The sequence below is a fragment of the Bufo bufo genome, chromosome 4 (assembly GCF_905171765.1).
Source record: "Bufo bufo chromosome 4, aBufBuf1.1, whole genome shotgun sequence".
Classification (NCBI taxonomy): Eukaryota; Metazoa; Chordata; class Amphibia; order Anura; family Bufonidae; genus Bufo; species Bufo bufo.
Window position 1 is genome coordinate 495,030,183 of NC_053392.1, and position 24,665 is coordinate 495,054,847.

General features: G+C 47.4%; 1 protein-coding gene across 1 annotated transcript in view; it reads right to left on the reverse strand.

The window, feature by feature from the left end:
* Positions 1 to 24,665, reverse strand: part of HNRNPLL (heterogeneous nuclear ribonucleoprotein L like) — a 102,690-nt gene that overhangs the window by 9,256 nt on the left and 68,769 nt on the right. Inside the window, exons 8-9 of the mRNA XM_040429578.1 lie at positions 14,212 to 14,426; positions 10,664 to 10,785 (exon numbers count right to left, since the gene is read on the reverse strand). Coding sequence (XP_040285512.1) covers positions 10,664 to 10,785; positions 14,212 to 14,426 — 337 coding nt within the window. The remainder of the gene's footprint in view (positions 1 to 10,663; positions 10,786 to 14,211; positions 14,427 to 24,665) is intronic.

Consider the following 24,665-nt stretch of genomic DNA (forward strand, 5'->3'; position numbering starts at 1 on the left):
CACTATAGTAAGTATTACCCTGGACAGCCTGTTCGCCAACACCTTCGCCAGGAGCTTCACATCTGCTGTTAGTAGCGAAATTGGTCTATAGGAATCAGGAACTTTGGGATCTTTCCCAGGCTTAGGAATAACTACTATGATAGCCTCCTGCATAGAATGTGGTAGCGAACCCGTCTCCAGAGAATATTCAAGAACCTTAAGTAATTCAGGGAGAAGTAACCCTTGCAATTTTTTATATACCTCCACTGGTATACCGTCTGCCCCCGGCGCCTTACCATTCGCCATCCCCCCAAGAGCTACCTCCAACTCCTCCAGCGTGATCGGCTCTTCCAGTCTCTCCCTATTCTCCTCAGATAACACTGATAGCTAAGCCTCAGCCAGAAATGCGGACAAGGCCTCCTCAGAGCTAGACTCCTTGGAAGCATAAAGAGAGACATAAAACCCTTTTAGAATATCTAATATCCCTTTTGTATCCTGGCTACTATTCCCATTGCCATCCATTAGCTCTTGTATACAAGAAGAACCCCTCTGTGCCTGAGAAACCACTGAGAGCAAATGCCCAACTTTCTCTCCCTCCTCAAAGGATCTTTGGCGGTAGAAACTACGCTTCCTATCCGCAGCCTGTAGTAGGTGACACCTCAGTTGTTCCTGAGCTACCTCCAGCGCCTCACTATTAGCCATGGTGGGGATTCTACCAAACTCCCTTTCAGCCTCAGTCACTTGTACATGAGCTTTAACATCCGCCTCTCTGGATTTAGATTTATGCTTACTTATTTCTTTGATCAATACCCCTCTCAGAAACGCTTTCATGGCATCCCATACTCCGTGAATTGAAGCCGTCCCTCCATTAATAGAAAAGTACTCCCTGATCTCCCTAGTAATCTCAGACAGATCCCCCAGTACATTCAGCCAATGCGGGTTACATTTCCACAACCTCGGTCCCTGCCTAAGCACGCCCAGGCACAAATCAACCTGCACCAGGAAATGGTCAGAAAACGACCGAGGATGATAAATAACATCTCTTATCAATGGCAGCATAACATCATTAACCAAAGCCAGATCTATGCGTGATAGTGAATGATGCGTAGCAGATCTACATGAAAACACCCGCTTATCAGGGTTGCGCAGCCTCCAAACATCAAGTAAGCCAGTTTCCCTCAGAATATTCTTTAGAGCCACACTCCCCGGTGATCCACTGGCACCTTCTACCCGACATCTATCTAAGGAGTCATTCAATGTACAATTGTAGTCCCCCACTAACAGCCACGGCAGTCCAGGGAAGTCCGCCACAAAGGTCATAATATCCCTTATTAAAGGGGAAGCAAAAGGTGGAGGCACATACACTGACACCAACACCACCTGGATCCCATCAATCTTGCACACTACACACACATACCTGCCCTCAGCATCCACACATTGCTTCAAATGTTCATACCTTATACTTTTATGCACAATCATACTTACGCCCCTGGAGTGAGAGGAATGGATTGCATGTACCACATGTCCTACCCAATTTTTGTTCAGCCACTGCACATTATCATTGGACAAATGCGTTTCCTGTAAGCAGCAGATAGCTGGCTGAAATAGACTCAAATATTGAAATATACATTGTCTTTTTCGTGCATCAGCCATTCCCCTCACATTCCAGCTCAACACTTTAATCACCTGTGTCATAATGAAAGATTACATCATGTTTGAATCTCACACTCCATACTAAAGTCACTCTCGCATAATTCACGCCCCTTACCCATCTCTGACCCGTCCCCCTCCCCCCCCGTCCCTCCCCCTCCCCAGTGATCAGACTACTTTGAACAGTAACCCCAACCCCCCCCCCCTCCCAAACATCCAACTCTAACGCAGGGCAATCTGTAAGCACCATGCCCAATGCTGAACAAAAATCATTTCTGATTCCAACACTCTCCCTCAGGTAGAGAATCCTCTCCACAACTGGGAAATACATTTCTTATCCCAACTTCCTACTCCTGCATCAGGATCTACCATGTGGTAGCAACACTCAATACACTTTATAACTGGTGTAACATTAAAGTGACATTAGGGTGCAGTCCTATGCATATAAAGTGAGCACAAACTGCAAACTGTTTCCTTCAGGTGTCCAGGGCCCCACTTCTCAATTGCCTCTCGTGAACGTCCAGCCACTGTGTCGCTTCATCAGGGTCCTCAAAAAATCTGGTGGATCCCAATGCCACCACTCGCAATCTGGCCGGAAACAACATGGCGTATGGAACTTGTAGTACTCCGAGCCTTTTCTTTATATCTATAAATCTGCTTCTCCTCCGCTGTACCTCATTGGAATAATCCGGATAAATGGACACTCTGACCCCATTCATGACCATCTCATCATTGTCCCTTGACTGGCGTAGGATAGTGTCCCGATCTTTAAAGTGTAGAATCTTCGCCAGTATGGGGCGAGGAGGCCTGCCTGGCGGGAGCGGCCGCGACGGGACTCTGTGCGCCCGCTCAACCGCGTACAGGGAAGATAGGCCCTTCTCATGGAATAACTGGTGCAGCCATTTCTCCACAAACTCTGTAGCATTGGTCCCTTCTGTTTTTTCTGGCATTCCAACAATTCGCAAATTATTCCTCCGCGATCTGTTCTCTAAATCATCCGCTTTGGCGTATAAGGCAGCTATATCTTTCCCATTCATTTTTGACGCCATTTGCAGGGGCTGAATAACATCTTCCAGTGAGGACACCCTCTTTTCCAGATCTGAAGTGCGCTCAGAAATCTTGTGCAGGTCGTGCCTGATTATGGACACATCTGATCTCAGGCTGCCAACTTGTACTGCAAGCACTTTGAGGGTACTGTTGCAGCTTGCCACTGCCACCATTATATCTTTCAGTGTGGGCTCCCTTATAGAATCAGCCCGCAGGTCTGCTGGAACTATTTCAGGGACCGCAGAATTGGGCACCGGCTGACCGGAGAAAACCGGGTCATCACCGTCCATGGATCCGTCCTCCTGGTCAGAGGAGGTAGGTATATCAGTCCCTTTATCACTGGCCGAATCGCCCACTCCACCGTCCAATCTGGCATATTTACTAAGTTTAGCAGCCGCACTCTGGCTCACCATCTCCTGCCGCGCCGACCCCTCTCCACTTCCGGCGCCATCTTGGATTTTCTCCATGCGGTCTTGTTTCGCCAGTTTGGACGATTTCCTCGGCATTTTCAGGCTCCGACTTTGTCACCGCAATTACCGGGCACCTTCCTCTCCTTAGGTAAAGTAGTTTCAGGCAGTTTGAGTGCGCTTTCACTGTAAATGAGCAGGATCTTAGCAGGAGCAGTGAAACGTGCGTCTTACTCCATGCACTCACAAGCCACGCCCCTCGATATTTTTCACTTTCAGTTGTAAAATTTTGCAAAAAAAACGAGATCCATATAGAAATTTTGCTCTAAATTTATTGTTCTACATGTCTTTGATAAAAAAAAAATGTTTGGGTAAAAAAAAAAAATGGTTTGGGTAAAAGTTATAGCGTTTACAAACTATGGTACAAAAATGTGAATTTCCGCTTTTTGAAGCAGCTCTGACTTTCTGAGCACCTGTCATGTTTCCTGAGGTTCTACAATGCCCAGACAGTACAAACACCCCACAAATGACCCCATTTCGGAAAGTACACACCCTAGTACACACCCTTTATGAACATATTGCGCTCCCAGTGAATACACCTACAACATTTTCAGTGACATTCAGTTTCCCAAATTGGTATAGAGCGCTAGAAGATAATACCCCCTCTTCCCAAATAACAGCATATACTTGAAGTTTCTTTGTGTGATATATATTATTGAATTTATCGACACTATTGAGTCATATGAATATAGTGTTGATCATATCTACCACAATATGTGACTGTAATGTTGTATATTATTGCTACATTGTTCTTATAAATTTTATTACTTGTATTTTATGGGGATATAATAAATATTTTCTGCACATGTCAATCTGGTTGCCAAGTGCATGAGTGCTCGCTCATTACTCTATTACTACATTTACCCTAAGGTATTCGCTGATGGGCATAGTGAGTTCATAGAACTTTTTATTTTTTGTCACAAGTTAGCGGAAAATGATGATTTTTTTTTCTTTTTTTCCTTTTCTTACAAAGTCTCATATTCCACTAACTTGTGACAAAAAATAAAAACTTCTATGAACTCACTATGCCCATCACGAAATACCTTGGGGTCTCTTCTTTCCAAAATGGGGTCACTTGTGGGGTAGTTATACTGCCCTGGCATTCTAGGGGCCCAAATGTGTGGTAAGGAGTTTGAAATCAAATTCTGTAAAAAATGACCTGTGAAATCCGAAAGGTGCTCTTTGGAATATGGGCCCCTTTGCCCACCTAGGCTGCAAAAAAGTGTCACACATCTGGTATCTCCGTACTCAGGAGAAGTTGGGGAATGTGTTTTGGGGTGTCTTTTTACATACACCCATGCTGGGTGAGATAAATATCTTGGTCAAATGCCAACTTTGTATAAAAAAATGGGAAAAGTTGTCTTTTGCCAAGATATTTCTCTCACCCAGCATGGGTATATGTAAAATGACACCCCAAAACACATTCCCCAACTTCTCCTGAGTACGGAGATACCAGATGTGTGACACTTTTTTGCAGCCTAGGTGGGCAAAGGGGCCCATATTCCAAAGAGCACCTTTCGGATTTCACAGGTCATTTTTTACAGAATTTGATTTCAAACTCCTTACCACACATTTGGGCCCCTAGAATACCAGGGCAGTATAACTACCCCACAAGTGACCCCATTTTGGAAAGAAGACACCCCAATGTATTCCGTGAGGGGCATGGCAAGTTCCTAGAATTTTTTATTTTTTGTCACAAGTTAGTGGAAAATGATGATTTTTTTTTTTTTTTTTTCCATACAAAGTCTCATATTCCACTAACTTGTGACAAAAAATAAAAACTTCCATGAACTCACTATGCCCATCAGCGAATACCTCGGGGTCTCTTCTTTCCAAAATGGGGTCACTTGTGGGGTAGTTATACTGCCCTGGCATTCTAGGGGCCCAAATGTGTGGTAAGGAGTTTGAAATCAAATTCTGTAAAAAATGACCTGTGAAATCCGAAAGGTGCTCTTTGGAATATGGGCCCCTTTGCCCACCTAGGCTGCAAAAAAGTGTCACACATCTGGTATCTCTGTATTCAGGAGAAGGTGAGGAATGTGTTTTGGGGTGTCTTTTTACATATACCCATGCTGGGTGAGATAAATATCTTGGTCAAATGCCAACTTTGTATAAAAAAATGGGAAAAGTTGTCTTTTGCCAAGATATTTCTCTCACCCAGCATGGGTATATGTAAAATGACACCCCAAAACACATTCCCCAACTTCTCCTGAGTACGGAGATACCAGATGTGTGACACTTTTTTGCAGCCTAGGTGGGCAAAGGAGCCCATATTCCAAAGAGCACCTTTCGGATTTCACAGGTCATTTTTTACAGAATTTGATTTCAAACTCCTTACCACACATTTGGGCCCCTAGAATGCCAGGGCAGTATAACTACCCCACAAGTGACCCCATTTTGGAAAGAAGAGACCCCAAGGTATTCGCTGATGGGCATAGTGAGTTCATGGAAGTTTTTATTTTTTGTCACAAGTTAGTGGAATATGAGACTTTGTATGAAAAAAATAAAAAAATAAAAAAAAGCAGCATTTTCCACTAACTTGTGACAAAAAAAAAAAAATTCTAGGAACTCGCCATGCCTCTCACGGAATACCTTGGGGTGTCTTCTTTCCAAAATGGGGTCACTTGTGGGGTAGTTATACTGCCCTGGCATTTTCCAGGGGCCCTAATGTGTGGTAAGTAGGTAAATGACCTGTGAAATCCTAAAGGTGCTCTTTGGAATATGGGCCCCTTTGCCCACCTAGGCTGCAAAAAAGTGTCACACATGTGGTATCGCCGTATTCAGGAGAAGGTGGGGAATGTGTTTTGGGGTGTCATTTTACATATACCCTTGCTGGGTGAGAGAAATATCTTGGCAAAAGACAACTTTTCCCATTTTTTTATACAAAGTTGGCATTTGACCAAGATATTTCTCTCACCCAGCATGGGTATATGTAAAATGACACCCCAAAACACATTCCCCAACTTCTCCTGAGTACGGCGATACCAGATGTGTGACACTTTTTTGCAGCCTAGATGCGCAAAGGTGCCCAAATTCCTTTTAGGAGGGCATTTTTAGACATTTGGATACCAGACTTCTTCTCACGCTTTGGGGCCCCTAGAATGCCAGGGCAGTATAAATACCCTACATGTGACCCCATTTTGGAAAGAAGACACCCCAAGATATTCAATGAGGGGCATGGCGAGTTCATAGCAATTTTTTTTTTTTTGGCACAAGTTAGCGGAAATTGATATTTTAAATTTTTTTCTCACAAAGTCTCCCTTTCCGCTAACTTGGGACAAAAATTTCAATCTTTCATGGACTCAATATGCCCCTCACGGAATACCTGGGGGTGTCTTCTTTCCGAAATGGGGTCACATGTGGGGTATTTATACTGCCCTGGCATTCTAGGGGCCCTAAAGCGTGAGAAGAAGTCTGGAATATAAATGTCTAAAAAATTTTACGCATTTGGATTCCGTGAGGGGTATGGTGAGTTCATGTGAGATTTTATTTTTTGACACAAGTTAGTGGAATATGAGACTTTGTAAGAAAAAAAATAAATAATTCCGCTAACTTGGGCCAAAAAAATGTCTGAATGGAGCCTTACAGAGGGTGATCAATGACAGGGGGGTGATCAATGACAGGGGGGGTGATCAATGACAGGGGGGTGATCAATGACAGGGGGGTGATCAATGACAGGGGGGTGATCAGGGAGTCTATATGGGGTGATCACCACAGTCATTGATCACGCCCCTGTAAGGCTTCATTCAGACGTCCGGATGCGTTTTGCGGATCCGATCCATCTATCAGTGGATCCGTAAAAATCATGCGGACATCTGAATGGAGCTTTACAGGGGGGTAATCAATGACAGGGGGGTGATCAGGGAGTCTATATGGGGTGATCACCACAGTCATTGATCACGCCACTGTAAGGCTTCATTCAGACGTCCGGATGCGTTTTGCGGATCCGATCCATCTATCAGTGGATCCGTAAAAATCATGCGGACGTCTGAATGGAGCTTTACAGGGGGGTAATCAATGACAGGGGGGTAATCAATGACAGGGGGGTGATCAGGGAGTCTATATGGGGTGATCACCACAGTCATTGATCACGCCCCTGTAAGGCTTCATTCAGACGTCCGGATGCGTTTTGCGGATCCGATCCATCTATCAGTGCATCCGTAAAAATCATGCGGACATCTGAATGGAGCTTTACAGGGGGGTGATCAATGACAGGGGGTAATCAATGACAGGGGGGTGATCAGGGAGTCTATATGGGGTGATCAGGGGTGATCAGGGGCTAATAAGGGGTTAATAAGTGACGGGGGGGGGGGGGTGTAGTGTAGTGTAGTGGTGCTTGGTGGTACTTTACTGAGCTACCTGTGTCCTCTGGTGGTCGATCCAAACAAAGGGGACCACCAGAGGATCAGGTAGCAGGTATATTAGACGCTGTTATCAAAACAGCGTCTAATATACCTGTTACGGGTTAAAAAAAACACATCTCCAGCCTGCCAGCAAACGATCGCCGCTGGCAGGCTGGAGATCAACTCTCTTACCTTCCGTTCCTGTGAGCGCGCGCGCCTGTGTGCGCGCGTTCACAGGAAGTCTCGCGTCTCGCGAGATGACGCATATATGCGTGACTGTGCGCAGCGCTGCCACCTCCGGAACGCGATCCTGCGTTAGGCGGTCCGGAGGTGGTTAAAGGGAGGATGGATGGGGTCATGTATCGTGAAATTTTGGCCAACAACCTCCTTCCCTCAATAAGAGCATTGAAGATGGGTCGTAGCTGGGTCTTCCAGCATGACAATGTAATTTTCAGGATTTTTTATTTAGATCCTGTCTCTCACAGTTGATGTGTACCTACAATATAAGGCCTTATGCACACGACCGTGGTGTGTTTTGCGGTCCACAAATCGCGGATCCGCAAAACATGTATGGCGTCCGTGCACGTTCCGCAATTTGCGGAACGGCACGGACAGCCTTTAATATAAATGCCTATTCTTGACAAGAATAGGACAGGTTATATTTTTTTAGCCGGGCCACGGAACGGAGCAACGGATGCGGACAGCACACGGAGTGCTGTCCGCATCTTTTGCGGCCCCATTGAAGTGAATGGGTCCGCATCCGAGCCGCCAAAACGGCAGCTCGGATGCGGACATAAACAACGGCCGTGTGCATGAGGCCTAAATTACAGACCTCCATTTTTTTGTAGGTGGGAAAACTTGCAAAATCGCCAGTGTTTCAAATACTTATGTTCCCCATTATATGTGATAATGTGTGAAAGGGTTAAAATGATCTCTAATCTATGAGATACCCAAACTGAAACAAGCCAGTAGTTGGTGTGTTAATTTCTTTCAACCACTTAACACCACATGACATACCTGTATGAGAGATGAGAGGGGAGGTGGAGGGGTGGGGCCACTGCACCACCAATGATAATTAACGTTTAATACATTACAAATGCAGGCAGCGGCAGAAACACATTGCCGGCACCCTGCCTCTGCTGCGATCTGTGGCAATTAACCGAGGTGTTTGGTGTTTTTTGTTTTTTTTTACAGTTTATTTAATAACTATTTCCCCTCTTAGGGGCTAGAACCTGGGATCTTTTAATCCCTTGTCCTATTCACCCTAATAGACCTCTATTAGGGTGACTAGGACTTCACACTCTCCCTGCTGCCCTGTGCATAGTACACACAGCAGCAGGAAGATTACTATGGCAGCCAGGGCTTCAGTAGCGTCCAGGCTGCCATGGTAACCTGTCAGAGCCCCAAGATTACACTGCTGGGGCTCCGATCACAAGCTGCCACTGCCACTAATGAAGAGGAGGGGACTCTGTGGCCACTGCCACCAATGACTTTAATACTGGGGGGGGCACACTGCGCCACCAATGGTTTTAATACTGGGGGGTGGGGGGGCGGACTGCGCCGCCAATGTTTTTAATACTGAGGAGGGCGTACTGCGCCACCAATGATAATTAACATTTAATACAGAAGGCGGATGTGTCGGCGCAGAATCACATAGCCGGCACCCTACCTCTGACAGGGAGCTGCGATCAACGGCAGCAGTTAACCCCTCAGGCGCGGCACATTGGCAGCGCAGCACAGGAGGGAGGGAGAGAGTGACTCCTTCTCCCCTGTGCTGCTGAGGGAACATGAGCGCACTGACAGCAGAGCGTTCATGATTCAGTGCGCTGGACGCATTATCGGCAAGGTTAGATGCCGATACTGATAGCTTTAAAAATCATGACTATCGGCTGATAATATCGGTAACGCTGATAATCGGTAGATCCCTAATTTAAAATGCTTCCATTTTCAGTGTCTGATGTGTATTCTCTCGTTTTAAGTATATTTAATTCAGCCACGGACAAATACAACAGTAACAATGGGAATACCTGCAGTTCTTGTTTTACTGAATTACGCACAATCAGAAGTCAGCACTCCCAGAAATGTTTTTGATTTCAACTAATAAAACTGATCCATTAAAAAAAAAAAAAAAATTCTACTGTACTTAAAGGGGTTGTGTCACTTCGCAAATAGCATTTATTATGTAGAGAAATTAATACAAGTCACTTACTAATATATTGTTATTGTCCATATTGCCTCCTTTGCTGGCTGGATACATTTTTCCATCACATTATACCCTGCTCGTTTCCATGGTTAGGACCACCCTGCCATCCAGCAGCGGTGGTCATGCTTGCACACTAAGGGCTCATGCACACGACCGTATGGCTTTTACAGTGTTTTGTGGTCTGTTTTTTACGGATCCGTTGTTCCGTTTTTTATTTCAGTTTCCTTTCCGTTTTTCCGTATGCCATATACATTATACAGTAATTACATAAAAAAATTGGGCTGGGCATAACATTTTCAATAGATGTTTCCGCAAAATTGGAACGGATACGGAAGACATACGGATGCATTTCCGTATGTGTTCCGTTTTTTTTTGCGGACCCACTGACTTGAATGGAGCCAAGCACCGTGATTTGCGGACAAGAATAGGACATATCTTTTCACGGTACGGAAATACTGAAACGGAATGCACATGGAGACACTTCAGTTTTTTTTGCTCAACCATTGAAATGAATGGTTCAGTATATGCACCGCATACTGAACTCAAATACTGTCGTGTGCATGAGCCCTAAAGAATAAAGCACTAGCCTATGTGCACTCCCATGGTAATGGCCACCAGAGAGACTGGTGCTTTTTCCTATAGTGTGCAAGCACGACCACCGCTGCTGGATTACAAGGTGGTCCTAACCATGGAAACGAGCAGTGTATAATGTGATGGAAAAATGAATCAAGCCAGCAAAGGAGGCAACATGGACAATCACAATACATTAGTTAAGAGGCTTGTATTAACTTTCTCTACATGAGAAATGCTATTTGCTGAAGTGAGACAACCTCTTTAAAGAATCTTGTTTTAAACTCCAAACAAGAATATGCTGGATTTAAATCTCAAATGAATTTCAATTGGTTACAGATATGTGTACAATAAAGGATACATAATACACGTACATGAAGGTTACACAGCCACGTCTGTCTTACCAAACATTAAGTCTCTTTCCAAAAACCTTCACGTTATTGAGATGAGTAACTGCTCTTTCCACAGCATACTCGTCACCCATCTCCACAAGGGCCGTGCCTGGAATAGTCTTCATGAACTTTACCTGCAATTCAAGAAAATGCTAATAATGTACCAAAGTCTGGATCATCATCCCGTCATTGGTTTTAAAATGCTGGATAAATGTATCTCCGTGAACATGACAATGAAAAAGACAATTTGATACAATCTGCACGTTTTGCCATACATTACAGCTATTAATCAGTAATAAACCTTATCTTTCTGAAGACTTATTCTCTCACGAGTGGTATGCTACAGGGTGGCCCACAAAAAAGTAGTCCCCCTCCAATATCTCCAAATCAAAATCCCTAATAGTAAATCAGTTTTAGTTGTCCATAGCAACCAATCAGAGCTCATTGTGGCCCCTCCAGGGTAGCAATGGCCATTGTGGCCCCTCCAGGGTAGCAATGGCCATTTTGGCCCCTCCAGGGTAGCAATGGCCATTGTGCTCCCTATGTATAAAAAAACAAAAATAAAAAAAACCCACAGTACCTACTCACCTTGTCCCGTTCCTGAAGCTCACAGTCCTCTCTCCTCATGCAGACACAGATGGCTCTGCAGCACGGTGTGGGCGGAGCTTATGCAGATTTTCGGCTGCAGGATCCTCCTACACAAGCCCGAAGTGCGATATGTGCCTGCAGGCTGAATAGTGAAGCAGGGAGAAGTCTCCCTGTTTCACCATTAAGTGCGCCGCCGGCCTGAAGGAGAGGAGGAGTGCAGGGAGCTTAGCGGGAAGTGACAGGGCCCAGCTCCCTGCGCTCCAGCAATGAGCGCTTCCATCTGTATTGATTGAAGCGCTCATAGCTTCTGGACTCTGGCACCCCCTGAGAGCCGGCACCCGGGTTGGACCTCCCCCCACCCCTCCCCTTAGCACGCCACTGCCCATCAGAAAATTCTCAGCACTGCTGACCTGTGGAAACTCACAAGATAAGGCTTCATGAACATGACCACATTTGGGATCCGCGTCGGATGCTCTTCCAATTCATTTCTAAGGGGTCCGAAAAAAACTAACAAACAAAAAAAAAAAAAACACAGAACGCGGATGTCATCCATGTCTTGTCTGTTTTGTGGACAAGAATAGTCATTTCTTGAGATGGGAGTGAGAAAATTGCAGAATGCACGTGGACAGTATCTGTATTTTGTGGATCCACAGCCTGCGGACCACAAAACTGATATGGTCGTGTGCATGCAGCTTAAGCAGACACCTTGCAGCCACCACCGTTCAGTAAAGGGTGTGGCAATAAGGATGACTGCTGGCTGTGTACTATTATCCTGGTTCAAAAGGTAAATAAATGGTAGTTAAGCAAAGTCCACCAGAGAGAAAGCTGCTCAAACTGCTCTGTTCTCCGATGCACAGTTGCTGCTCCAGTAGCAGAGGCTCTGCTAGGTGGCACAGGCAGATTGTCAGGGCCAGGTAAGATGTCTGGTGCTGTCAATCAGGCGACAGGGGGAGCCTCTTGAGTAGTGGGGACAGCCCCTCGCTGCTCAAGAGCTTTGATAAACAAATCAATTCATATGAATTCATTCACTCCTCTCTAGTTATGAGCCTTTCAACCTTTTTCTATACATTAATACATGAAAGATGAAATTTCATGATCCCATAGAAGTCTTTATTCACATCAATACTGTTCAGTACTTCTCTACAATGGTCTATATGGTGTTACATATTGCTGCATCTGAGTGAGAATTAGGCAGCAGAATCTCCAGTTTTCTCATGTGCAGTCTATGGGAGACATCATGTCAGCTAGTCTCGTCCCACTAGCTCAGGGAAAACTGACAATTAGGCCCCTTTCACACGGGCGAGATTTCCGCGCGGGTTGAACGCATTGCACCCGCACTGAATCCGGACCCATTTATTTCTATGGGGCTGTGCATATGAGCGGTGATTTTCACGCATCACTTGTGCGTTGCGTGAAAATCGCAGCATGCTCCTCTATGTGCGTTTTTCACGTAAAGCAGGCCCCATAGAAATGAATGGGGTTGCGTGAAAATCGCAAGCATCCGCAAGCAAGTGCGGATGCGGTGCGATTTTCACGCACGGTTGCTAGGTGGAGATCGTGATGGGGACCCGATCATTATTATTTTCCCTTATAACATGGTTATAAGGGAAAATAATAGCATTCTGAATACAGAATGCATAGTAAAATAGGGCTGGAGGGGTTAAAAATAAAATAAAAAATATTTTAACTCACCTTAATCCACTTGTTCGCGCAGCCGGCATCTCTTCTGTCTTCTTTCTTCAGGACCTGGGTAAAGGACCTGTGGTGACGTCACTACGCTCATCACATGATCCATCACCATGGTGACGGATTATGTGAATGACCATGTGATGAGCGTAGTGACGTCATCAAAGGTCCTCTTCCTCACAGATGAAGACAGAAGAGATGCCGGCTGCGCGAACAAGTGGATTAAGGTGAGTTAAATTATTATTATTTTTTTTAACCCCTTCAGCCCTATTTTACTATGCATTCTGTATTCAGAATGCTATTGTTTTCCCTTATAACCATGTTATAAGGGAAAATAATACAATCTACACAACCTTGAACCCAAACCTGAACTTCTGTGAAGAAGTTCGGGTCTGGGTACCACAGTCGGTTTTTTATCACACGCGTGCAAAACACATTGCACCCGCGCGATAAAAACTGAACAACGGAACGCAATCGCAGTCAAAACTGACTGCAATTGCGTACCTACGCGCGCGAGTTTGCCGCAATGCACCGGGACGCATCCGGACCTAATCTGGACACGCTCGTGTGAAAGAGGCCTTCGAGAGAGAGCCTGCAGAAGGGAAAATTGCTAAAAATGCCAGATACACACTTATTCCTCATGCACATACTGTGGATCCGCAAAATACAGATACCAGCTCTGTGCATCCTGCACTTTCCTCGGTACATATTGTAGAAATGCCTATTCTTGACCGAAAAACACACAAGAGTAGGACATATTCAATAATTTGAGGAACAGCCGCACAGATGTGGACGGCACACTGATGATTTTTTGCAGTCCCATAGAAATGAATGGGCCCACACGCGATCTGCAAAATACAATTTCCAATTGTCTTAGCTGTATTACTAGACCATCACATGCAGGTTTTTAGGAATTTTGGGCTGCAGCATAAACATAATGGGTAATTGCATCATGCACATGGTTGTGGCCATATTTTAGTCTGCAAAATACAGATACCTTCTGTGTGTATTCCATATTTTTCTACTTCCATCAACAGAAAGGCCTATTCTCATTCACAATATAGACAAGAATATAACCAGCTTTATAACTTGCAGAACAGCCACACAGATCCATAAAATACATGGATGTGTGCATGGCTCTATACAAATGAATGGGCCATTGTGCTAGCTGCAATAAAATATGGATAGCAGACTGAAGAAAAATACATTCGAGTGCATGAGCCCTAGTCTACAAATCCTTACTGTAAGAAAGGAAAGCTGAACACAGCTCCTCAGCCCGACCTTACCTTTTCAATGTTTCCATATAAGCAGAACAAGTTAAACACCCGAGAACAGTTCATCTTTTCTTGGTGGAGGCCACTAACCATGGCTACTGAACCAAGCGGAGGCCCACCATAGAGGTATGAAGATGTCTGAGGCAAAGGATAAGAAACCAGCTCTGGGGTATCTCTAGATCCCATTCTGTAGCGGTTTGGCAATGGTAACAATGAGCCATGATTTCCTATAAAGATACAGAGTTCCTGATTACTGAAAAATGCTTAGTGCACAATGTAGTCTACAACAAAGCACAAGTGAAATCAACATAATTGTGAAAACAACGCTTTTTATGTTATCAGCTGGCCAAACATACACAAAAATTGTTGCAGAATGCTCATTCAGCCAACCACTATTTTACCCAAGTCCACTATGAACATGCTCCTCCGGTCAGGTGTACATGTCTAGTTCAGTGAGAGTGGAACAAGCAACTTCCAGATGAACGGACAAGCTTGTTGATGCTACTGCTAAGCACCTTGAACGGGAGCTGTGCTGCGGGAACCTGGCACGGCCGCTGCACACTGGACAGAGCTGTGTTAGTTCCAGAGTCGATAGCTGCTGGCAGCAGATCATTAGGGTGCCAGGTGTTGGACCCCCACCAATCTCCAAAGGTCGAGATCTATAACCTGGAAAACCCCATTAACACTTATCTAATAAGATATAACAGCACAATTTCTAATATTTCTCCATTATTTAGACTGCTGACTAAATGGAATCTGCAGTGTACAGTGTAAATAGCGCCAATTATGTAATTTTTATCTTCATACTCACTTGCATTCCAATGCTGTGCTCCTACAAAACACATGTAAAATGCAGTCCTCTTTGAGTCCTCTATTATATGCATGAGCCTGGGAGTCCTCTCAATGCATTTTACTGCTGGCTTTAGGAGCACAGCATCAGAATGCAAACGAGTATGAAATGAAAAATAACATAACAATGACACTACACAGCACCTACTCTAGTTTAGAAAGTGTTACAGAGCTGACAGATTCCCTTTAAGGCAATACAGTTGCAAGAAAAATTAAATTAACCCTTTTGCCTGCATTTGGAATTCTACACTGATCACTAATAAAATGTGGTCGGAATAGGTCACAGTTCATTTTATTTTACTCACTTATTAGCGCTGACATATTCAGCAGCACATTACATACATTTCCAAAAAACCTTCTCCTTGACCCGTCCTCTGCCTTTGACACTGTCGACAACTCCCTTCTGTTACAAACTCTCATCTCTTGGCATCACTGACCTGGCCCTCTCCTGGATCACATCATACCTCACAGAGCGGACATTTAGCGTCTCCCACTCTGACAGCACCTCCTCGTCTAATTCCCTCTCTGTTGGTGTCCCGCAAGGCTCTGTCCTAGGACCCCAGCTCTTCTCTATCTACAGTTTTGGCCTGGGACAGCTCATAGAGTCCCATGACTTTCAGTATCACTTTTATGCTGACGACACACAAATATACCTCTCTGGTCCAGACATCACCACCTTATTATCCAGAATCCCACAATGCCTATCTTCCATATCCTCCTTCTTCTCTTGTTTTCAAAAACTTATGGATAAAACAGAATTCATCATCTTTCCCCCATCTTGCTCAACCCCCCAACAGACCTATCTATCACAATCAATAGCTGCACACTCTCCCCGGTCAACCAAGTCTGTTGCCTTGGAGTGACCTTGGATTATGCCCTTTCCTTCCGACCACACATCCAAGCCCTTTTCACCACCTGCCGCCTCCAACTCAAAAATATCTATCGCATCCACGCTTTCCTCAACTTTGAGTCTGTGAAACTGATTGTAGATGCCCTCATCATCTCCCGCCTAGACTACTGCAACATTCTCCTCTGTGGCCTTCCATCTAGCACTCTTGCACCCATCCAATCTATCCTCAACTCTGCTGCATGACTGATCCACTTCTGACCCTGTTACACCTCTGCCTCTCCCCTCTAACAATCCTTTCACTGGCTCCCCATTTCCCAGTGAATTCAGTTCAAAATACTAAGGCCTCTTTCACACAGGCGTTGCAGGAAAATGTGCGGGTGCGTTACGGGAACACCCGCGATTTTTCCGCGCGAGTGCAAAACATTGTAATGCGTTTTGCACTCGCGTGAGAAAAATCGCGCATGTTTGGTACCCAAACTTCTTCACAGAAGTTCGGGCTTGGGATCGGTGTTCTGTAGATTTTATTATTTCCCCTATAACATAGTTATAAGGGAAAATAATAACATTCTGAATACAGAATGCATAGTAAAATAGCGCTGGAGGGGTTAAAAAAAATAATTTAACTCACCTTAGTCCACTTGATCGCGCAGCCCGGCATCTCCTTCTGTCTCCTTTGCTGAACAGGACCTGTGGTGAGCATTCATTACAGGTAAAGGACCTGTGGTGACGTCACTCTGGTCATCACATGATCCATCACCATGGTAAAAGATGTGCTAACCATTGAGCCACCATGCTGCCTATCTGCTCATCTGAATGAGTTTGGTTTGGCAGCAATCACATGGATTTCTGCAAGCCCCATTCAAATGAACGGAACCGATTCTGCAACAAAATCTTCCACACGTGAAGGCACCCTTATAGACAAACAAAATCTAACTAAGCTAATACCACACAAACAATTGTCTTTAATTAAGCAACCATTCACAGTGCAGGGAAGAGAAAGCAATACCCCCCTCCTCCACAAAATGACTCCTGTAGATGCAAATACATTTTGTACAACATTGAGGAGGAATTTTAGACCATTCTTTCCCTGCAAAAGCTTGGCTTGGCTTTTGGAATGTGTAGAGATCTCCTATACCCTCTACGAATCCATACTCCACACACTCCACATACTCCAAGCCAAGTACGGCTGACAGAAGCCAAGCTCATTGAGATTGGCCGCAGTGGTTTTTTTTGGACAGCAGTGGCTTTCTTCTTAGTGTCCTTGTTGTTCAGTGTTTTTCTAATAATGGAACACTGAACAAAGGTTTTTGTAGTTTGTACAGTCTTTTTAGGTTAGGATTACTCCAAGAGCACAACAGGCAATTCTGAAAGAGGTGAGCAAACTAACGGGACACCCGCTTCTAGGGAGAGGAGCAACAGTCATAATTAGGGATGAACGTAGCGAGCTTCGGATCCAAGATCCCAAGTCGCTTTGCTCAAAACATCAGTTTAATGCTGTACAGAGATCGAAGCGAGTTATTCCCAAAGTCTAGTGAGACTTGGGTGAATAACTTCAGTATTTGGTTTTTAAACTTAAAAGCCATTTTAAAACTTGGATCCAAACTCATCTTCAGTTCCAGTTCAGGTACCAGCATTGTTGCCGGGAGTCAGCCCCCGCCGATCTGATATTCATGATCTATTCTGAGGTTAGGTCATCAATATTGGAAACCGGACGGCCACTTTAATGGGCAGTGATCTGCTCGTATCTACTTCCCTATATATATATATATTTGTGGTCCTGGCTACGGCACGAAGCCTGATGAGTGTGACTGAACCTAAACTAGCTAAAGTGGCTGGTGGTGTGCCTGTTGCCACGTGATGAGGGTAGGCCAAATAAAGGGGGCATACCCTGGGAGATGTAAGGAGAAGGGCCGGGAGGGAGGGGCGAGAGAGGACGTGCACCAGGGGAGCTGGGCGGCGGAGCTTAAGAAGCCCCCTACGCCCCTCCCACAAAAGCAGGCTGGATTCAGCCTGCTGAATTTGTGGTCCTGGCTACGGCGCGAAGCCTGATGAGTGTGACTGACCCTAAACTAGCTAAAGTGGCTGGTGGTGTGCCTGTTGCCACGTGATGAGGGTAGGCCAAATAAAGGGGGCAAAAATGCGAGTAGGAAAGGTTAGAAAACAACTCTTTATTGGAGAAGATGGAATTACAGAACCAAGTCAGAGAAAGCTGCGGCGATTTCGGCTTTTGGATGCGGGATGTATTGTGAGAAACAAGAGGACTTCCATCGACCCATTTTGCGTATGATGTGGGCCGGTACCCCATGTTTGGATGCGGCGGAGGCGGCTCCGATCCTGAATGAATGGCCCGTGATGGCCTGGGGGTTGAACCCTAGCCCTGACGCGAGGCTGCGAATGTGTTTGACGAACTGCGAGGACGTGAGTGGCCGTGACGGGAAAGGAAGGAGAGGGCTGGCGGGAGCCCGGTTGCCCAGGGTGATTAGTAACCTGTTGAGGACGGCCACGGGACACCAGGAGTTGGAGGTAGGGAAGTATTCTATGCGCACTGGGGGCCCGATTTGTGAAGTTTTGGAGACTGGCAAGGTGAAAGTGAAATGCTCGTGACTACGGGTGAGTTGGTTTAGAGCGGGGCCTGTGTTGTGAGGAGAGGTGCCGGTGAATTCCCCGGGCCGGAGAAAGCCGTAAAAGCTTAAGTAGAGGGCGGCTTTGAGAATGCAGCTTCTGAAAGGGCCAAAAGGACTGCCGTTTAGGGAGGATGAGAGTTTCCTGAACAGGTCCCCTGAGACAGGTTGCCTGGAGGGATCGGGTTTGTGAGAGCTTTTTTGAATACCCCGCAGTGTGGCTTTGATGGCGTGAGAAGAAAAGATTGGGTTGCTGTCTGGATGACGGATCATGAGGTGATGTTGGACCCCTGACAGATACGATCTGATGGTGCTGAAAGAGAGGTGTAGATCCTTGTGGCAGTATGCCAGGAAAGCCATGATGAAAGTGGTTTCGCTTACGTTGCCCCTGGGGTGAAGGTGACGAAAAACCTGGAAAGCTTTCCAACCTGACTGGTAATTTCTGGTGGAGTTTTCGGACAGGGACTTGCGGATGAGATTTTGAGCCATGGATAAGTGTCTGTCTAGTCCAGGATCAGGGAGCCGAAGTCCGGGGGGGGGGGGATCCCGATTCTCTCGGCTTGTGGCATGACCTGGAAGAAGAGAGTTAGATTTAGGCGAGACAAGGCATCCGCTGCGACGTTCCTGATGCCCTGGATGTGGGTGCAAGAAACATGAAAATTGTGTTTGAGGGCAAGCCAGGTGAGTTTGCGTAGGAAGCGCATGACTTTGGGTGAGCTGGATCTGCCTTTAGTGATGATGTCGACGACTGTATGGTTGTCGGTGATGAAACGTACTGGCATGTTACTCCATTCTTCGCCCCAGACTTGTGCGGCTGCCACGATGGGGTACGACTCAAGGAGAGGAGAGGACTGAATGGCTTGAGGGTCTGAGTGGATTTGGGAGGGCCAGGAATCGGCGAACCACTGGTGGCCGAACAAGGCGCCGAACCCGACGGATGCGGCCGCATCGGAGTACACGGTCGGACAGGTGGGACTCCAGCGAGGGACAAACATGGAGATGCCATTCCATGCCACCAGAAAGACCCTCCACATGTCTAGGTCGGCCAGGGCTTCAAGGTCCAGTTGAATCAGCGAGTCCTGGGTTGTGGCTGTCGGTAACAATTGGAGGAGTCTTGCTGTGAAGGATCGTCCTTGTGGCATGATGCGGGTTGCGAAGTTGAGAGAACCCAGTAGTGACTGCAGGTCGCCCTTGGTCATGGTTCTGGATCCTATGTGAGCGGAAATGGATGATTGGAGTCTGACTAGTTTGTCCTCTGGGAGTCTGGCTTCCATTCTGCAGGTATCTAGCGTGATACCCAAGAAGGTGAGGGCCGTATTAGGGCCATCGACCTTTGATGGCGCCACTGGGACTTGTAAGGCGGAGAAAATGCTAAGGAGACTTTCCAATCTGTCGGGCACGTGGTTGGGGTGCTCGATCAGCAAGAAATCGTCCAGGTAGTGTATGACTCTGGGACAATTACCGTGGTTTACCAGGATCCAATGGAGGGCCTGGGCGAACTGATCAAAGAGCCAGGGGCTGCTCTTTGACCCGAACGTGAGGCAGGTGGCGAAGAAGTACTGGTCCCTCCATTTGATCCCGTGAAACCCCCAGAGGTGTGGTTGGATTGGCAGGAGCTTGAAAGCGTCCGAAATGTCCGCTTTTGAGAGCCAAGCGCCTGCCCCAACCTGTAAGATGAGTTGGATGGCTTCATCCAGGGAAGAGTAGTGCATGGAGTATTCTTCTGACGGTATCAGGGAGTTGAGGCTCGGGACGCTGGATGCATGAGGCGCAGACAAGTCGTAGATTAAGCGTTTTTTATTGGTATTTTTCTTGCAGACCAGCCCGATGGGGCTCACCCTGTAGACCTGGAAGGGAGGGGTGGGAAAAGGGCCTATGATGAAACCCTTCTGCAGCTCGACCTGCAGAAGAGAATCCACCGAGGCCGGGTCCTCCATGGCCGACATGAGATTGGGGGTCTCCCAGGAATCCCGGGGCAGAGTGACAAGACCGGTGTGGAAACCTGTTGAAAAACCGGAACGCAGGAAATCAACGAAGGCGGGATCGTGGTGGGTATTGAGGAGGGAGACGAGAAGGGGGACATTAATGTCGGCTAGTCAGCTTTTGGCCGAGCGCTGGGAACAGGAGGACTAGGGATGGGCCCGGAAGCAGGTGGAACAAATGTGGAGCGCCTTACATTTGCTATAGTTGCAGAAGCTGGAATTGAAGTTATTGCATAACTGGTTTTTACCCAGGAACACAATTGGGCGACCTAATTTGTCCAGGAGCGGACCCGGCTTCTGGGGGGCAGAAGTGCTGGGCAACTGTTTGGGCTGGGATGAGGCGTGGGCGTTTGGGCACCAGTCGGATGCATGCAGAACTGACTGGCAGTTGGAGCAAAAAGGTGACCTGAGACCTGCAAAGTGTCTGCAGAATAGCTCCATGTCCAGAGAGGCCCAGTTGGTGATATGCCGGAACTGGGCGAGGGCTGCGGCTGCCTTCGCCGAGAACGACCGGTGATAGTCGTAGAAAGCGCATCCCCGCATGCGATGGTCCGATTTTACACCGTGTCATGCGTGGAGATGAGGACCGCTGCCAGGTTCACGTCCTTGCCTGCGAGTATGTCTCTGCGCAGGTTTTCGGGGACGAAAAAGGAAGGAGCTATTTCGGGAGCCCCGGACGACCTACCTGGGGAAGACGGCTGGGAAGTGGAAGGACCAGGGGCGGGACTGGAGGGAGCAGCAGGCGAAGCGTCCCTGCTTTCGACTGCCTGGAGCCTGGTGTTGAAGTCGCCCATGGCACTGGACATGTTATTGATAGCGGAGTGTAGTTGCGTCAGTGACAACTGTATGGTAGACATGGAGACCTGCTCCGTGGACTCTGTGGATGGCTCAGGAAACAAGAGTCGGTATAATTCGGCCTTTCGGGCTGTGGCCGAATGGTGGATTCCTCGCTTGTTCAGCTCGGAAATCATCTTGGGAATGGTCCATGTCCGATAAGAAGAGCGACTTGCTCGCTCCGATACCGCGGACTCTATGGTCGATAGAGCGTCCTCGAGATCGGAAACGTGGGACATGTTAGAGCTAAAAACGAAGAAGGAAAAAACGAAAGCTGGAGGGGAAGCGAGAGCGTCTGGGGGCGGCCGGAGGACGCGTGGTCCCCTTGTCGGGTGTGATTTATCAACTTACCTTAAGTCACAGGAGCCGTCTATGCCGCGAATAACGGGGACGGGAAAACTGGGGAAGCCGAGATTGTCACTGCTTCGCCTACAAAGAACGGTATATGATGCTACGATTGGCTATGCCGGGCGGCCAGAATAGCGAATCGTGTCCGTCTACTTACCTGGAAGATCGAAATAGATTTTTAAGGGAGCACTTCACGGAGTAGCTTAGCCACCTGAAAGAACAAGACCGGACGTGTTGATTTTGGAAAAACCATGGCTGGTGCGCGACCAGCGGTTTCCTGGGATATGACCGGGCCGGTGCCGGGAATGCCGCGTGTGACTGCTGCAGCAGCAAGCAAAGGGGTGGGAAGCGCGCCATGGGTGGGAAAGCATCCCGGCGAAACTGATGGAGTGTGCAACAAGGGGTCAGAGAGAGAAATGTGTGCCAGGGCGATCCTGGGTGGACGAGGTTAAGGAGCGGTTCAGGGTGTACCTTTGGAGAAGAAGGACAAGGTAGGGCCTGGGCGTACCAGGCCCAGGGTAGGTGTGTGAAAGCGAGGTGGGCGCACCACCTTGAAGACACATGGGTTGCGTGACCCGAGCGAAAAAACAAAGAGAGAGATGGACACAGACAGGTGATGCCGGATGGACGGAGGGAAACAGGTGTGGACAAGTGACCAGAGAGAGAGGAAAGAAAAGAGAAGAGAGCAGGGCGTTCCTGCGGACAGAAAGTAGTGGGTGTGCGAACCGGGTTTTGGGGGGGGGGGGGGGGGGGGGGCAAAAGCGGGAGGGACAGATGTCGGGCGAAGACCGTACTGTCCCTCCCCTGATGCAGGGGGTGGTTTTTTTTTTGTTTTTTTTCACTAAGCAAAAAAAGAGACCAGGAGGCGCACGGTCCCTGTGCTCAGAAGAAGGTCAGCTGGAGATACATTCTCTGCATTGGAGTCAGTGGGGGATGCGTATGTGCCTAATCAGCTGCTTGAGTATCCCCTGATCCCTGTGAGACTAGAGACCCCACGCACATCTAAGGACATGTTGGCGACAGGAGGAAGAGGGGGGGGGCAGCATGGCGGGGGAAAGATAGTTTACTATGCCCGGAAGGGAGAAGTAGCGCCACGGATTTCCGGTGGAAAGTAAACTGCGATACCATAGTTGGAATGTGTGAAATAGTGAGAATACCGTGCAGTAGATATATTGTGAACAAATAGACACATGCATTGCCGGGAGCTGGGCAGGGGCAAAAGCACTGAAGGCACCTCAGCATGCACGGAGACCGACGCGATTATGGGCGTTCCCTCAGTACCGAGCCATGCATGCTGATGTGACTGGGGTGATCAGGAATGTGATCAGTCTGAGCGGCTGCGTGGGAAACCGGCAATAGATATGTCTATGGCGTTTATTGGGGAATCAAGTGCGGTTATGTGGGGGCACTACACAGATATGCCCCTTGCATCCAACCTGTCCCCATATGCCCAATGTATACAGTAGTGGTGGGCCGCGCGGTTGACAGCGGTCAGACCGATAGCAGGAGTGAATGCTGGAGCCGGGCCCCACCCCGCCGACCCCTGACCCGCCGCGGCGCGATGCGTTCCACGCTGGGACGCACGGCGGGCGGAAGGGGCGGGAGTGGGGGACCAGACGCAGGCCGCAGCGATGGACCCGAAGGACGGAGCTGGCCGAGCGGTGCGTGGTCCTGCGGGGAGAGGTGGCACGGTGAGAGGGGGATCTGTGGAGACCCTGGGGACTGGATATGCCAATTCCGAGTGCGGGGGGGCAGGATGGATCGAGCCGGCGGCCCCTGCCGACTTCCGCCCTGCGGTCACGTGATGCGCTCCACGCTGGAGCGCATGGAGGCAGGGCGGGAGCGGCAGGCGAAGGAGCGGACCGGCGGGGGATGAGGTGGTGGCTGCGGGGTGGTGCGGACGCAGGAGGGGAATGAAAGGAAGCTGGGGGAACAACTTACCAGGGTAGCGGCGGGTTCTGTCGCGCAGAAACGCAGCACGTGCGGGCAGCTTGGCCGGAAGTAATGGACGGACGGGTGCAACTCCTCCTACCAAACGTAAAGGCGAGAGAGGACGTGCACCAGGGGAGCTGGGCGGCGGAGCTTAAGAAGCCCCCTAGCCCCTCCCACAAAAGCAGGCTGGATTCAGCCTGCTGAATATATACACAGGTTATTGGCTCTGTGATAACAATGAGACTACATTTTATTAGTGATCAATGAAGAGAGGCAGGTACTTCCAAAGGGTTCACTTACTTTTTCTTGCAACAGTATTTATGTAAGATGTATGTATCTACAAATCCTTTTTCTCCAAAATCATCTTTCGCCCCAAAATGTGACAGACTTTAGCCCTTCCCGTTTGCTCAAGGCTTCTTTAAGCATTATTTATACTGGCAGCAGCACTTATTAAATGGAAGCGGGAAAGCCAAAGCCTTGTCAAGAAAATTTCATAGTGGTAAATGTGGCAACACATTCTCATATACATATAATGTAATGACATTTTATTAATAGAAATACATACAACATAAATCAAACATCATATTAAAAATATAGCAGCAAATGCATAAAGTGCTATGACGGAAAAGAACTCCCATGCAGGTAAACTAGGTCATGGATATGAATATGCAAAATAAATAACCCAAGCCAAACTTGGCAAAAAGGTTTAATCCACAGCCTACTTCTACAAAAATATATATTCCTCTTGGGGTGCGAGGAGGCAAGGCGAAACGTGCGTCGGGGCGGTTGCTCCCTGCAGGTTTTGGCGAGTTTCTGATCTCTCTTCTACATGTATATACACTAATGTTTTGCCTACGTGTGTCTGGTGGCTAATGGATTGGATTATGTTCCTCCTTGTTCATGTGATTTATTTACACCAGGTTTGGGCATCTCATAAGGAGAATATATATTTTTGTAGAAGTAGGCTGTGTGTTAAATATTATTGCCAAGTTTGGCTTGGGTTATTTATTTTGCATATTCATATCCATGACCTAGTTTACCTGCATGGGA